Source organism: Poecilia reticulata, chromosome 20 (genome assembly GCF_904066995.2).
Source record: "Poecilia reticulata chromosome 20, P_reticulata-male-v2, whole genome shotgun sequence".
In the NCBI taxonomy this organism is placed as follows: Eukaryota; Metazoa; Chordata; class Actinopteri; order Cyprinodontiformes; family Poeciliidae; genus Poecilia; species Poecilia reticulata.
The window spans coordinates 15,113,237-15,130,273 of record NC_088849.1 but is presented as its reverse complement, the minus strand read 5'-3'; the positions used below and the strand labels follow the sequence as shown (position 1 = coordinate 15,130,273).

General features: G+C 41.0%; 1 protein-coding gene across 2 annotated transcripts; it reads right to left on the bottom strand.

Moving 5' to 3' along the window:
- Positions 1 to 45: 45 nt before the first annotated feature.
- On the bottom strand, positions 46 to 14,999 carry wasf3b (WASP family member 3b). Of its 2 annotated transcripts, XM_008396297.3 has the most exons (10): positions 14,856 to 14,999; positions 7,830 to 7,976; positions 5,526 to 5,660; positions 5,221 to 5,374; positions 4,624 to 4,741; positions 4,179 to 4,360; positions 3,798 to 4,073; positions 2,055 to 2,380; positions 1,419 to 1,566; positions 46 to 162 (listed from the first exon to the last, which is right to left on the bottom strand). In XM_008396297.3, coding segments are annotated over exons 2-10 (1,473 nt in total). In that variant the 5' UTR covers positions 7,963 to 7,976; positions 14,856 to 14,999; the 3' UTR covers positions 46 to 161. The 2 variants fall into 2 exon arrangements, with proteins under 2 accessions (XP_008394519.1, XP_008394516.1); XM_008396294.3 differs by lacking the exon at positions 46 to 162 and having other exon boundaries at positions 212 to 1,566.
- Between the last annotated feature and the right edge of the window lie 2,038 nt (positions 15,000 to 17,037).

The following is a 17,037-nucleotide window of genomic DNA, read 5'->3' as shown; positions in this document are numbered from 1 at the left end:
GATTTTTTTTTGTTTTGTTTTTTTCTAACCAGTGTTTATTTTCCATCCTCGTCGTGGCTCACTGCCCTCCTTTTATGCGCTCTTCTGTTTCCTTGGCAACTCCCTTCATAGCAGCACTGTTGCGAAGGCAACCGAAGTCCTGCAGCCAGGTGCGTGTTGCGTCTGCGACGAGAGCAGAGCATTGTAGAGATGTGACGGCTCAGCAGCGATCCTTCATTCATGAATTTATTTCTCTTTGGGTCAGAGGTTACAGAGTTACAAACTAGGCCCCCCACAACCCCTCCCCCCCCACTTCCCCCACATACACACACATTCACAGCAGGGAGCGATTGCAAACGCAGGTGGCTCATTTATAATAAGACATTTCACAAATAATCCTTCCATTGACAGCTTTTTAAACACCAAACTTTGTCACATTACAGTAAAAAACTCTGATGTGTTTTTATTGTATTTTATGTAACAGGCCGACACAAAGTGGTGCATAACTGAGGTGAAACTAACAAGCTGTTCTACAAAAATTATGTTTTTAATTCATAAATAATTCAAAAAATGTGACGGGTGTCGTTGTTTTCACTTCTATGTTCACTGCTTTGTGTTGGTCAGTTGCACAGAATTTTAATAAAATGCGTCAAAGTTTGTGGCTGTGAGATGACAAAATCTGAAAAGCTTCAAAGGGTATAAATACTTCTGCAAGTCACTTTAAGTTGGGGTTCTGTGGAGTTGCTATCTGCGGTCAGTGTCTTTAGCGCAGCAGAAATCCATTTAGGATCTCACATTTTTCCAAACAGGTCGTTTAAATTGCCGCCACAAGTAAGATACTGATTACTAGTAACAATCCCACAGAACCCCATTTTAAACCAAAGCAGATCTGCCACCACTAAACTCTCCCTATACTTCCAGTTATATTTATCTACAATTTAAAGACTTACCTCAAGATCTATGGTATACATACACAGGTATTTCAGTAAAAACACTTTAAAAAAAGATAAGTACACAGGTTAAGTCAAGAGGAAGGTTTTCTAATAGCTCTAACAGTTTCAAGCTCCGACTATACAGGAAGTAATCACCTTCACATGGTGTGTTATAGTGTTATAATAGAGAAACATCTACTGGGTGTATTCACAATGCTTCAAAGTATTATAATGAAGCTCAGTGGTTAACAGATTACAGAGTGGTCGATATTTGAAGTTCATGTACAGTATTTTTGCATTTTCCAGTTTTACACCTTACAGCTTATATTGAGCCTACAGCATGTGATTGTGTTCAGGTGCAGCTTCTGTGTTTTACAGCGACAGAGTCTCTGATGGTCTGCAGGTGTGTCGCAGTGGGTGTTCCTCAGGGTGAACGTGTGATTAAACGTGTTTCAGTAGTTCTCCTATGGTTTTTTGTTGTTGTTTGTTTTAATGTGTTAATCTGACCAATCGTTCTCCTCCAGCTCCGAGTCGTCCTCCGAGTCGGAGTATTCGACGGCGATGCGGCGCGACAAGATGGTGGCCACGTCGTTCCCGACAGGCTCTCTCTTAGCCTGCTGCTCCTGTTGCTCCTGCACCTTCTTCAGCTGGATGCCTGCAGACAGAAAAGCACATTTTATTGCTTTTCGGGGATGATTTATGTTTCCTTTTTTTTTTTTTTAGTTCTACAATAAGAACAGCTCTGGAATTAACTCAATCTCTAATTACAAATTTCAAAATACTGCATAAAAGTTTTTAAATGATCCCAAATGTATTCCTTCTTCTCATCCAAGGAATCACAGTGTCTTGTAACCTTTCAAAACTGACCTTTAAAAGGTTCACTTTTTACTCTGTGTCTGTCTTGATCTGTACGGCAGCTTTTTGTACTGAATATTAAAAAGAGAACGACACTGGCTGATGTATTTAGTACTGACAATCCAAAAAAGACGTAAACCGAGGTTTGACATGGAAATGAATAATAAAAAAAAACATCAGAGAGAAGTTTTTACTTATTAAAACCACTTTAAAATATTAGAAAAATGTTTCTCAATAAAAGACAATGAGAACTAAATCTTCTCCTGCATGAAGTCGAGTAAATCTTACCCATGCGTATAGCAGCCAGCAGGTCACTGCGAGCGTCGTTGACCGCCGCGTTCTCAGCCTGCGCCGCGGAAGACATCTTGTAGGACGTGGAGTGGGAGGCACCAGCTGGGACGGGTGGAGGCGGTGGCCCCGGGGGGCCGGGAGGAGGCGGAGCCACTTGAGCTCCAGATACAAGTAGCGGAGGCGGAGCGTAGCCGCCGGCAGAGACGGCCATGGGGCCGGGGGACATGGGGCCGCCGGGTGGTGACGCGAAGGCTGTCTGTGCAGAAGGTATGAGGGGTGCGGGGGGCGGCGGGGGAGGGCCGGTGTTGGCGTAGCCGTCCATACTGCAGAAGAAGACAGAGGGACGAGTTAACAGAAACCATAGCAGCCAGCAGCTATACACTAGGGGGCAGCAATAACACAGAGTTAGTCATTTCATGATAGAGCCTGGGCTCTGTTAAGTATTTTTGATACCAATTAAAAGCAGGCACTACTTGAACAAAGAAAAGCCATTTGGCAATAAGTTAAAGCTCAGAGCTGTGTGAAAGAAAAGGCCTTTGTTAGCCGGATCCTGTAAATTAAATCTGGAGAGTGCCCAGAGATTAGACAATTATGTCCCCTGTTTCTCATTTGTTCTGTCATTAAAATCTAATTGCTCAAGCAGAATAATGAAAGAAGGCGAGTCCTTCTCAGGTAATGAGATTTTGAAAAACGCACACGTTAAAAACATCAGAAGGTTTTTAAGATTAACCTCAGAGGAACGACAATCCAGCTACAGGAGACCAGCTGAAGGAAGAGATCAACGTGCTGCAGGTTGAACCTTAACCTCATGGAAATACAGAGAGCGAAACATAAAGTGATGCCGGTAAGCCTCAGTTAGTTAAAGCTAAGCTGAGAAGAAGAAAGAAAGCTGAAAACTCCTCTTCCTAAACGTGACTCTAAATGCAACTGGACTATTGGATGCACTTCTGTTATATTCATAATGTTTTAAATTATTTTATTCTAAACGGGGCAGTGTTATGTAATTTTATAGCATAACCAAGTAACTATGTTGCCTTCTGTAGTAAAAATGCTGTATATAATCAACATAACTGAGAAGAAACTCAGCAATTTGATGCTTTGAAATTGGACCTCTGTCTCTTTAAAAAGCTCCTGTTTTTCCAACACTCTGACTTCAGCACGTCATCACAACAATGCTCCTCCGTTATGTCGTTTACAGCAATACTTAAGAGTGCTGGGCTGAGAAGTAGTTTGTATGAAATGGAAATAGGCGAAATTTTTATGCAATCCTAAATGGTTGCCAAGGCAGATTCAAGGAAATCTCAAACATGCATGAAATAATCAAGGCAACAATCCAAGGTTTTGATAAGAAAATAACATATTGCATAAAATTATCATTTTTGATACAGCCCTTTTAATAAATAAATATAATTAATATTATTCTGGATTTTTAAAGTCATGATTTAAAACCTTTAAAACCGGCAGAAAGTGTTTTTAAAGTCCTCCTGTTTCAATGATGCAGGTGTTTTATGTTTATGTAAGGTGGTATTACAGTCTTCTTGCTACTCTGGGATAAAGGTCAGATCTTTGGAGTAAATAACAAATAACTATCCTGTTATTAACAGATTTTCCTCCAGAGCTAGCTTGACTTTCTCAGCTGCTTCTCTAAATGTTCTCCTTGTCCAGTTGGTGGGTTTTAGGTGGAGACCTGCAGTGTTGGTGGCTTTCTCCAATCTAACCCCTGCTTTAAACTTTATTTACCTGTAGTCCATTGGTGGCAGAGACATAGAGCCACCATTCATGGCCTCAGCTGGTGGAGGAGGCAGAGGGGCTTGGTGGTGGTGCGGGCGGCCCAGCGTCCCGCCCTGGTAGGCCATCATGGTCCTGCCTCTGCTATCGTGTTCGCCCCCTCCCCGGGGGGCGTGTCCTGCGGCCATCTGGGCGGCCAGGATGCTGGGCGGGGGGCCGGAGTAGGTGTGGGCGTGGCCGGCATGGTTCATGCTGTTGGGGTAGTGATGCTGATCCACACTGTGACCCCTGAGAGAAATAATACAGTCAGTGATGGGAATAAAAATAGTAAAAAAAAAATTTTTTTTTAAATTGCCAAAAAACAATACCTGTCTACTGCTATGAAAACAGTACCTGTTTTCTGGCGACATAGAGCCTTCAGAGGAGGCGGCTCTGTCTCTGTGAATTGTGTGCCGGTGGTCTGGCCTCAACTCCTTGTCCAGAGCCATCATGTTCCACTCCTGCCGACGGTTCCTCGCTTTGCGGACCTTCTTGACCTCCCTCTGCAGAGTCCCATCCACACAGCGCCTCTGCTCCTGCAGCAAAGCGTAAGAAAAATGTGACATAACCTCAAACTCGACTTGGAAATTAAATGTTCTCCAAAAGCTGTGGTTGTAGCACTTCTTTTTTTGTGTGTTTTAAATTAAACCAAGATCCGTTGAAATGACTTTGTTTTACTCCTCATAATATCGGAGAAAGTTGTGGTTGGAAAGCAATTAAAATCTCATAAGCAGATCGCAGACAAGCACTGTGGGAAATCAAAGCCTAGCACTGAGAAGATCCCAGCCAGTTTCATTACCTTCTGCTTCCTCTTCTCTTTCCTTTTGTCCTCCGTGTCCTGCAGCATCTTTTCTTTCCACAAGTCAAAAAAGTAGGAGGGGTCCGTGTAAAATTTAAGGGCTTCCTTGTGATCGTCTCTAAAAGATAAAAATTTTTAAAAAACAAATACGGAGGTTATGATATACACACACATCTTTCCATGGATACAGTTCAGGTTTATATCCACTCATCATCAACAGGAATGAAATTAATTTTTTTGTCTAATAAAGAAACAATTTTGGTTCCACTGTTACCTGTTGTACAATTAACATCAACTTAAGCTTCAAATTATTTATTAAAAGTTAAATATTTGTATACATCCCCACTAACATTTGGCACAATTCACTTTTCACTGCCATCAATGAGATCCTAGTAATATTTAGGTTGGATAATTGACCACTCTGCAGAGTTTTTATAGATACGTTGCACTAGTATCAACTTTATACAACATCTTCTAAATAACAATTGCAGCTGTTGACTAAAAGGTTGATGTCCATGAAGCTAATGCTAAGAAATGTGGTAAATTTCAGCACAAACAGCCAGCAGAACGTCAGAGTTCAACGTGGAGAAGGCGGACCTGTAAGGCGTGAGGATGGTGAGCGGTGGCGGCTTGTCGCTCAGGTTGTACATCTCTTTAACCGGGTTGGGAACGCTGCTCTTGGACACCACCTGCTGGTCCTGAGTGGTGGAGCTCTTAAAGGCCTTCCTCATGTTGATGTCTTGCAGAGAAACTGAGAACAAAAACAGAGAAATGGTTCCGCTGTTATTAAAAGAAAAACGGCTTTCAGTGATTAGAAATCATGAAAAACAGACACACACACACACAAGACTGACATCACTTTGGTGACAGATGGCGGCTTGCTGCGCTACCCTTCTACCCACCTTCCTCCACTGTGGAGTCCAGCTGTGTGACTTTGACGGCGAGCCGGTCGATACGGTCCTGCAGAGAGTTGGCACGCAGGTAGAAATTGTTGGCCTCGTTAAACAGTTCGCCAAATATGTCCTCTGCATGTTTACCTGGAGAAAAGAGGGGAGGGAAAAAAAACAAAAGAAAAAACTGATGGGAAACCAAAGGAGGAGGACGGAGACTTTAATCTTCATTCCAAGCCGAGCGGATCCCCACAGGGCCTGAGGTCCGATCGATACAAAGATAATGTGATACAACGCATAACGAGAGTTGATGGATCAGTGCTGGGAACTGTAACTCATACGACTCCATAAAGAAATTACCTCATGAATAATTTAACACGAGTCAAATATAAATCATCCAAATCGATCTCTGTAGATATTAGTGTGCAGCAAGTGACCAAAAACAGCTGCACTCGTTTAAGCCGCCACCAACTTTCTACACTTCTTAAAGGAGACAGACGACTAATTCTGAAATAAAAGCTCTTAATATTCGCAGAAGGAAGGACTTATGGGGCACCATCATCAAAAATCTTTCCTACATTTTGTGTTTTTGGGTTTTGTGTCTACCAGCTTTTTTCACACACACTCTCACACACACTCTTACTCAATGGGTTTGTGGGGCCGTGGCACCTCCTCCCCTCCCTTGAGGGCGCCACTGAACACATGACTTGTGAAAGACTTTGTTCAGGTACATAAAAGAAGACCAAATGCTATTTTGACTTTTTTTTAATTTTATTTTGCATCACTTTTCTTCCACTTCTCAATCACAAACTACTTTGTGTTGCTCCTCATTCAATACCATTGAAGTACATTAAAGTTTGTACTTCACAACCATGGAGAGCATTGAGTTCAAATTAATTGACATATTTATGAGGCGAGGCAGATTTACAGAGGTAAAAAAAAAACAAAACAAAGAACTTTATTATCTCATTAAAGCTTCCTAAAGAGAATAAGAAAAATGTTTAAGCTAAGCAATAGATCCTTCATGCGATTCACAGCCGTGGCTATGTGGAGGAAATGTAGGAAAAACTGTCTTATCCTAAAATTGGAAATTGTTGCTCACCGCATCCCTGACTGAAATCAAACAGGGGTAGTTTGGTTATAGTTTCAATGACTATTTCGGTGCAGAACATTACGTTTGGACGTAATGTTCTGCACCGGGGCTATTTCTGTCAGGCCTGCTGACAGGATGGGCTGCAGGAAAAACATTTAGAGGAAGGAAGAATCCCGAATCCGTCATGCTGAGCCCGTCGGTCCCGGCCTCTCTTTATGGCCCAGCCGCGCACACATGTGCACACAAAAACATCCACGGCGTACCGAGTATGTAGGTTTCCTCTGTCGGGCCCTTGAAAGCATTTATATTTAACCCACACAGCTGTTGCCGAGCGGCCGACTCCCTCTGCAGGAACTTGACACAATAAGACGCAGACAGAATCGATACGGAGGGGCCAAAAAAGCAGAGAGGATAGATGTTTTAATTTATCCTACAACAAACTTGCAGCACAGTTTATGCGGGAGTCGGAAAATGAACGCAGCTAAGTGCCAAATAAAAACACATTAACGGTGTGTTGATGTGTACGGGAAGAGAAAGCGGATGGAAGATGGATGGCGCTGTAAAAACTCCATTTTGCAGTGGGCCACGATATCGACAAGACCAGCGCGTAAACAGCTTTCACGCAAACACACACTCCGACACACACACACAAACCCAGAGTAGCAGCTCGGTCACATGTCCGCCACTGGACGGATAAGGTCCTTTTGCGGCGCTGTCTGAAATGATTACATTTCAGCGCTCTGTGTCCCAGTGCGAGGCTGGCGTAAGCCTGCAGCGAGCCCTGTGACCCTCTCCACCGCTGTAACCATGACAACATACAAATCAATCACAGCTTTAGGATTAATGATGAAGCCGGCGCAAAGAGGATCCGCAGAGTATAAACATCATCGTGCTAAGCTTAATGGGGGGGGGGAACCCCGAAGGTGCTGCTGTAGTTTCAATCTGTTTTTCTCTTTTAATTTATTCAGATATTAATATTTTAAGCAGCAGTTTGTTTAATTGAAAGTCACCTGCAATTAGTTGGAAGAAAATGCTTCGGTTAAACAAGACCACAACTCAACAAAGAGGGCAGTACATCACCCGAATCACACCGTTCCAACGTGGCGATGGCAGCACCATCAGATGGGGCTGCTTTTCTTTAGCTCGACCGTGGAAACCAGGGGCAACAAAACGTGAAGAAGGGGTGTGAATACTTTGCGTCTGTGAGTGTGTGTGTCTCTTACTCAGGCTGCTGAGCTGGCGGATGATGGCCGACAAGGTGTTGTTCATCACACACTCCAACTCGCTGCCGATGCCGTCCGGCAGCGCCCCCCGGCAGAGGTGACGCGGCTCGATGTTTCTCTTCACCAGCGGCATGGCGAGGCCTCAGACTGGAGGGAGGAGCAAACACACACATCAGATGAGACACAGATGTAGATGGTCAGCATCTTATCTGCTGAGGCGTTAATGAGCAAAGCATTGATCAAACTCCTAATTACTTCAGTAGCATTGATCAAACTCCTAATTACTTCAGTGATCAATGCCGAAGTTTATACATCGGAACGCAGTCTGATTTCCCAAGAGTGACATGTAATTGCTTAGTGTGGGAACATGTCAGTTTAGTGTCACGAAATGAAACCGATGAGGAGCAACACAACTTATTCTAAAAAACTCTGGAAACATGAAGTAGAGTATAAGATGTAAAAAATAATAAAAATTCAATTGCCTTTTTAAAAAAGAAAATCAACATTTTTTGTTTGCCTAAAATGCAAAAAGACAGCATTCCTTTAGTGAACACTTGATCATTTGTAGCAAAGGATGCTTGTGCAGCTAGAAAATACTTCTATCAACATGTGAAAAACTCAGCCCTTTCTTAAGGAGTTTAAACCAGGTGAAGCTAAAACTTTGTCACCAGAGGAGTTCTGGGTAGTACATATTTATAAACAAAGTGGGGTTTTCTTCTTCTATGCAAAATGTATATATTTCTTGCACAGGTTTGGCTCTTACTGTGTGGTGTTCTTTCAGCAAATGGCCTTTTGTAGAGTCTGTATACTCCAGATAGCAATAATCATCAACTAAACTAGTGACAAGACATACTGACAATGGAAATGACAGCAACATGCATTGAGGATGTTTTTCTTCATCCAGAGTAAATCCTTACATTAAAATGACCCGGTTAAAGTCCAGCCCTACATCCAAGAGAAAATTTGTGGAGAGACTTGAAAGCTGATGTTCACAGACGCTCTCCTTCTAATCTGACGGAGTTTGAGCTTTCTTCCAAAGAAGAATGGGGGAGAAAAAAAAATTCTGATTCCAGATGTGGGATGTTGGTAGAGATTTCCAGCTGCTCCTGCAGAGAAACGTGGTTTACATTTGCACAGGTTTTGTGAATGTGCAAATTGACAAAACCCGGTTCACGTTTGACGTTAGATAGAGATACGTGGTTCACATCTGATGTTAGATTTTTATTTAGTTTGATGAAAACGACGTATAATTTTCCTTTAAGCTGGTATATCCCTTAAACCCCAGATCGCATCCAGGTGTGTAGCTATAATTTGGTAAAATGTGAAAAAGTCAAGAAAAAAAAAAAGAAAAGTAAGAATATTTTTGCAAAGCGCTGTATGTTCTGTAAAAACAATTTGCGTCTGTGTGTGAGTTGTTGATGGGGAGATTGTGAACGGCGACCAAAGCCAGGAGACTCTTGGCGACCGGAGGAAAGATTAAAGCATTAGTGATGGGAAGATACAACATGCCAGCTAATCCCAGGCTAGCCTGTCACAGGCCCAGCTGGAAAACTGTCACAGCCAGAGATTCTGCTTAGCACAAAAAAAAAAGAAAAACAGAAATAAAAAGAAAAACTTTAATACACCCAGAGGCAAAGCTTTCTTTTCTTTGGCTTTCTGCAGACAATAAACTGTGCTTTGCTCCCATCCCCTGCGAATCTGAACACGACTGCCTCAATTAGCGCTCAGACGCTGTAGGATCGCACACTCTTACTCTCTGAGCATCAGAGAGCAGTCATCTTATCAGCCCCTCTGCCTGCTTCCTGTTTTTGCGGCTCGAGTTTTCTTCCTGTTTCCTGGTCCTTCTCTGGTGTCACAGCAAACCTTCCCGTCTCAGCTCAACGCTTGGACAGAACAATACAGTCGCAGCTGGAGAAGCAACCAGAAGGAGAGTTTTTTTTTTTTTTTTTCAAACGAAATGTTCCCGAAAGGATTCAGGCTCAGTTATGGTTCCAGAGTGTTTTTACTGCACAGCTTTTCTGAAAAGGGAGAAAAGCAGGTTGCATCGACACAGGAGACCTGGCAGCCCGACAGACGGCTAATAATAGCGGACTGGCTCATGAAACATAGACAACAACACAGAATAAAAACCTGAATAAAGTGGAATTCTTGGCAACACATTTGAAATGTACAGTGCTGGTCCTCCAAGCATAATACTATGAAACTCCCCAAACCTTAGAAATGGCTTCATAAACCTTTTTGGCCTAAAACAGACCTGTCCAAATGTATTCAAACCTCCAACTGATTTAGATTTAAAAATAGTTTTATTCAACTAAGATGCTTGTAGAAAATGAAACAGGTGAAAGATAATAAAACAACATAAAGTAGAATCTATTTTGAGAAATATAACTTAGGTGTTTTTTTTTCTGTGTTTTTTTTTAATTAAATGTTGAAAAGTATTCACACTATTCTCAGTAATTAATGGCGGTTCTCACTGGCGATTTATCTGTGTTGATGCTCTCCAGGAGGGCTGCCTTTCCATCACCCTAATCTTTAGCTTCCTCCGTAGATTTTCCAGCAGATTCAAGTCAGGACTCGTTGATAGTAATAATTACTCTCCAATAGGAAGAAACATTTAGGTAAAATTAAAGGATTACTTTGAACCATGAATCTGTTGGCGTTTGAATAACTTTAGGCTTAAAAGTCAATGTAAATGCCATTGATTCTCAACTTTTCTTTACTTTCCTAAGATCAGGGTATGATGTGTTGCCTTTGGCCCACTTCTTGTTATTTATTAAAAGGATTTCTCGACTGTGTGGCAGTAGTCAGGCTTGGGTAAGCTTTCCCAAAAACGTGCTCCATTGTCATCACTCATCTTCTCTCTGTTTAATGTTAAAATTCATTTGATAATCTGAAACATGCAAAAAACAAAAAAACAAAAAAAAAAGAGTAAAACCTGTAAACGGGTCAAATATGCTGATGTTTAACATGAAGAAACTCAATTTCTCAATAGGAAACCGCAGTAATTACATATCATCTGTTCAGCTATCAGTCACCCAGAATGATTTCCACCCACAGACTCCTAACTAGATCCGGCAGCATCATGCCAACAAGCTAAAACAAAGTGTAAAATTACACCCATAATGGGCTGCCACAAAGAATGACTAATCCAGCCAACAAGATGCCTGAAGTGTCCCAAAACCACGGCTTTCAGCTTTCTGCATGAACACTTTGGAAACACTGCGCTTTCTGTTGGAAAGGAGGTGATGCAAATTAGAAGATTGCATGTTTTTGCTCACACTGTCTGGCTTGCATGACAATCACACTGATGACGCGAAATAATGAGCAACCAGAGGGTTGTTGGGGCGGGGGGTGAGCCTCGTCTTGCTTGTGAGACATGAGGGGAAAAGAGGAGGGCGCTCTATACGAGACGCAAAGTGGGACAAGAGTGTGACAGATGAGGTACAGTAAATGAGTCGGTGTGTGTGAGAACGAGTGTGTTTTAAGGGTGAGTGGGAAAGAGACAGCAGACCATATCTATATATGTGTGTGTGTTTCTGTGTTTGTGTGACGGAGAAAGGCTGGATTGAGTGGGGGGATGGGTCTGGAGAGGGACCTCAGGGAAGCCACTGAAAGGTTCCCGGGACAATAGAGCTCCGTTCACACGGCAACAGCACTAGCTCTCCCATGAATCCCCCTCCCCTCCACCTTCCTCCTCCTCGTCTTCCTCCCCAACCTTCCCTAAGCCCCCCTCTACTGAAAGAAAAAGCAAGCAAGCTCTCCTTCTTCTAAAAAAGGCTGAACTCAAACTCGACAGATATCCTCGCTCCTGTGTTCACGGCGCCTAACGCTTCCTCAGGGTCATGTGTTTGGACGCTTTAATTGTTCCAACACAACATGCACACTCAGCCCTTCTCCAAAACATCACACCAGGTTGCCTCTCAAATGTCCCATTAGCTAGCCCAAAAAAACCCAGCCTTTCATCTGCCGAGATGTGACGCTCAGGCTGCATCCGGGAGCAAAACCCGGCTCCCCTGCGGTCGCCGGGCCTTACTACTACAGACCTGAGAGCTCCATTAAGTTCTGAAAGGCGGGTCATTACCTATTTATGCTCTACGTCCAGCTTCTCGTGTCGGAGGCTGTTTTGCTTGTTCTGATGTTATAAATAATGCATCCTGGATTACGTCAGATCTCACTGCCCCAAATGCGACGTCTAAAAACAAAACGGGAACCAGGAACGTCGGCTGGTTCTAATAATATTCGGGGATAAACGTAGTGGAATATGGGAAAAACTCCTTTAAATATAGAATCCTGCCGGGGTGAAAAGAGGACTCTGGTGTCCGATTTTGACCTATTTTTAAATTTAAGAACTACAGTAGAGACCAAAGTGAAGCAGGTGATGTGACAGAGCTGGTAGTTACACGATTATCACCATTCATACATTATTGTCAGTCAAATTTCACCAGATATACCAGAATTGTTGATACTAATATCTACTTCAACCTCTTTAACAAAGTTTGTACTTTACTTAAAAAATCTGCTGTACTACATGAAAATTTTATATATTGTATATAAAAATATAAAAGGAATGCTTTTCCAACAACATGACTGCAAAAAAAAAAAGATCAATTATGATACCAAAAAAAGAGATAGGTTTTGTTAAAATAGTCAAATGAACAATCAGCTTTAAAAAAAAAAAAAAAAAAAAAATCAGTTTCTTGTATCAGAATTTAACGTCTTTTATGTTTTTTTAATCGTCAAACTAAATTCTACTGATTGGTATGTTGGGGGATCTTAATTTTTGAGTAGAGCTACAGTTTTAAGACAGTATAAATTTCATTCTCAGACTAGCTGTCAGCCTCAGCCTGCAGGAGCAGCTAATCTTTATTTATATCAAAATGCCACAGATACATGCTTGCATGTTATCAATCAATTCATTATTTCTCACTGTTTGATGTCAACCACGCACACAGCACTGAACATGTTGCTGCAATGATGTGGGAAATGAGAAAGTAATAGCAAAAATGTTAAAACAGTCGAGCAACAACTACCATTCCCTAAGCAGTTTTCCTTTTCTTTTTTTTAATAAATCTTTACAGTTACATTTAAATTAGACATTTATTGACATGCTTGGAAAAGAACGTAGTGGGTAATCCAGCAAAATAGCAATATTTACCTTTTTTCTCCCCAATAATCTGGGCGTTTTAGGCTGCTTTTTTATTGTAATGCATGCTCTACGTCCAGCTTCTCGTACAATTGAGAGGTTCCGTTTTGGAACTTGTTTCAGCGTTATCTTTGTCGGACCACTGGCTGACACAACCTTCTGTAGGGCAATGTGACAAGGAAGGAAAATATCTGATTGCGATCTTAACGTTAAAAGTTGTGTTGGTGACATCTGCAGTCTTTAACCCAGATTTTCCACACTCTTCTTTTTCTTTTCTGGCATCATGCTGCTGCTAACGCTTTAGCATCTTGGCTGCTGCTGCTGTCTCTATCTTAACTGTAGGAGGGCAAAAAGAGCAAAGGAAGTCGATTCAATAGGGATGCATCGATAAGAAAATTTGGGACGATATCGGTATTTCTGTTGCATCGATATTTTATATGCCGTATACGTTTTCCTATCCTTTCGACACTGGGAAAAAGTGACCACGCCGTCGACATTGATTCTCTTCTCCACTATCACTATCACACATAGCAAATACCACATGGCCAACCTCCTCTCCTCCCAAAAACACATAAACAAATGACAACAAGATGGAAATAAACATCGTTATTAACACCAGTTTACTTATGGGACCAAATGGATATTTTAAAAAATTACTAACATCGACTGATACTGATTTTAATAGAGCTATATCATCCCTACTCTTCAATTTACTAAAGATGTTAGTGGTACACATCGCTTGAATCCGATGTGGTCAGACTAGCCAACCAAATACAAGTCACCTAAATGCAGCTCAAATGTGATTGGGGTTGATTAAATATTAAAATATATATTTTGAAAAAGTAACACTGGTGTATAGGTTTAACTTAGTGTTACCCCACTGAGATTTTTGTGATTGAGAAAGACAGAAATCAGCTAACTTAGCTAACTGCAACCATTTAGGATTGCTCTGATTCCTACCAACAGATATGATACTGACTGCTAAAAACAACTCTCACAAACTCCACTTAAGATTTTTAAAAAGTGTCTTGGTTGTAAGTAAGTATATCAATTTTGTTTTGATCAAATACATATCAAAATAAAAATAAATAGTATGAAGGTACAAATCCATGTGCTATAATTAGTTTAGAATAAAGTCAATTAGATTTTGCTATCTAGTTTTGTTTTAAATTGTTGTGCAACCACTTGAAAACCGTGGTGTTTTTACATAAACTTAAACTGTAAGTTATTAATTGACTAATCAAAACGTTGTTGATGCAAATCCAATTTTAGCTACTTTTTTTTTTTTTTTTACTGCAATACTTTGGCATTTTTATCCTTACCATTTCCAGTTTAGCCACTTCTTTGCTATTTTTTCTTTCTTCAATTTATTATTTAGATGTCTAAATATCACGTTTAAGCACTCTCTTCCGTTTCCCTCCCCTCAGGCTGACAAATGCATGCACACACACACACAGAGGCGTAAATTGATGGCAACCGCGATCAATCACTGTTCCGCACCGTCGCTTTTCGTTACCAATGGACTGACCCACATCTGTTCATCACTCGCTCCCCAATTTTCTACTATTTATAATCAAAATTCAACCTGGCGTCTTCGATTGGGTTCTCTAACAAGCACGAATTATTATTTTTGGTTAAATAGCTTCAAAGTAACCTGGTAGCAGGGATAATATTCAATGTTTCGGGGTCGTGTATTATATTCTCCTCCGCCGGGGTCCGCTCTGACTGACCACTTTGCTTAGCTAGCTTATGTCCAGTCTTCGACTATTTAGTTTGGTCAAATTAGACCAGAGTCTGCAGAAATATCTACATAAATGTCATTACTATAATAAATGGTGTCACTGTTGATTGTAAAAAAAAAAAAAGTATCATAAGGCCCTCACCAGAACTTGAAATATTAGAAGAAATCACTCCGTCCGCATGTCCCGTTAGTTACTCCTACTAGCTCTGCCATCCTGTGTCCCCCAACCCGTCTGGCCACTCCAGGGAAAATCCTTTGAGGATGAAGACACGCCCACTATCCATTCCAACCAATCATATTTCAGAGCAGAGGATTTATCACATAACGGACGTTCCAATTAGCCAATGGGATCTCTGTAAGAGAATGACTGACAGGGAACCTCCCCAGTTCTAAAGCAATGCTGAGAATGGAAGAGGCGGGGCAACAGTTGGGCGTTGCTCAAGGGATTTTTTTTCCCCATTCAACTAGCATGTCTACATCATAGGTGCTTTAATGACAATATTTACAATCTTATCTCTACTTCATTTGGAGACTTTCCAAAATGGCGTACAGTAGCCTCAGAGATTTTGATTGTGCTTCTAAGTTAATACAAAACACTGATGCAATGAGTAAGCTGGGCATTATATTACAAAAATAGCTGGGCCAGCACCCTTCAGAAAAAGGTTCAACAGAATCTGATCCAGATTTATGGTCTAGTGTTTCAGGTGTGTGCTTAGGCAATAATAGTCAGCGAAATATGACTGCAACAGAAAAGGAAAAAAAAAGACATGTAAGCAAAGGAAACACATTGCATTATTGCACAATAAAGGAAGAAAAATCAATGTATTTTGAAATGCTTTAATGCTTTCCAGAAGTGTCTGAGTTGCTCCTATTTTTACTGGTCAAATAATAAAACAAATCCAAGAAAGCAATGTCAAACTTAATAAGTAGCTGATATTTTGAGAAGCTGCCCTTTTTTAACCTCCTCCCCATCTTGCTTGGTGTCCAATATCTTCTGCTTAAATAAATGCAATTGACTTGTTATTTTTAAGCCCATTTTTTGACCCGTGTGACCAATCAGAGTGAGTTATGGGGCAGATTCTTGTTTGATATTGCATGCTCAGGTAGGTAAGAGCTTTTTGGAGCAAGATGAATTGCAGCATTCATCCTTTGTAAATAATGTGTTCTAGTGCATCTTGCCGGAATCCTAAAGCCTTAGAAAAAACACAAATGCCAGCTAATTTATTTTTAACCAACTTCAATTTCTTTGGATCAGTGAGTACCGTATTCTTCTTCATGTTGTAAGGATAAAGTTGTTGAATTTTTTTAATCAAGGTTCGATTATAATATCCCAAGCTTTAAAATTGTCAGAGTACTTTAAATCTGAAAATGGAAACAGTACTTTAAGCAAATCTACAAGACATGGCTGTCTTGTAGACATCAGAGAGGCAGATGAGAGGTCAAAGGTAACTCTGGAGAAGCTGCAGAGACACACAGCATGGGGAGAATCTGTTGACAGGACAACTGTTAGTTACTATGTCCACATCTTTGGCCTTTATGTAAGAGTGACAGGAGGAAAGTTCTGTTTAAGGCTTTGCCTCAAAGCTGCAGGCAGCACAAACACATGGAAGAAGGAGCTCTAAACTCTTTGGCCTACATTGGAAACAGTATGCTTACATGAAAACTAACCCTATACAGTATATACTCTTGAACACACCATCCCCATGGTGGCTGCATGATGCTGTGGGAATGTTTTTTCTTCATCAGGGATACTGAACCAGGTCAAATTAAAGAAATTAAAAATGGATGGTCCTAAATAAATGGCTATTCTGGAAGAAAACCTGTTAAGAGGCTGCAAAATACTTGAGACGGTTGCACAGGTTTGACTTTCAGCAGAGTAAACACTCCAAACATAAAGCAAGACATATAACTGAGCTGTTTAGTTCATAACATTCATATGTTAGAATGCTCTAGACAAAGTCCAGACCTAAATTTAATTGGAAGTCTGTACTGAGATGTAAAAAAGGATGATCACAGACTCTCTCCATCTACTCTGCCTGACAAGATATTTTTCCAGTAATGGACAACAAATATTCAATTTTGAGATCTAGAATGCTGGTAGACACACCCTAATCAGAAGTGGACATTGGCATTTACTTGAGTAACATTTTTGGGGGGGAGGGGGAAACTGTACAAGTAGGAGTAATTTTACTCTATACTCGAGTAATATTAGCATCAAGTATCTCTATTCTTTGAGTAAAATTTCTGACTACTCTAACTGCAAGTCACTTCAGGGACTGAAGAACAAACATGTTTAAACATAAATCGACGTCTAAAATTTAGGG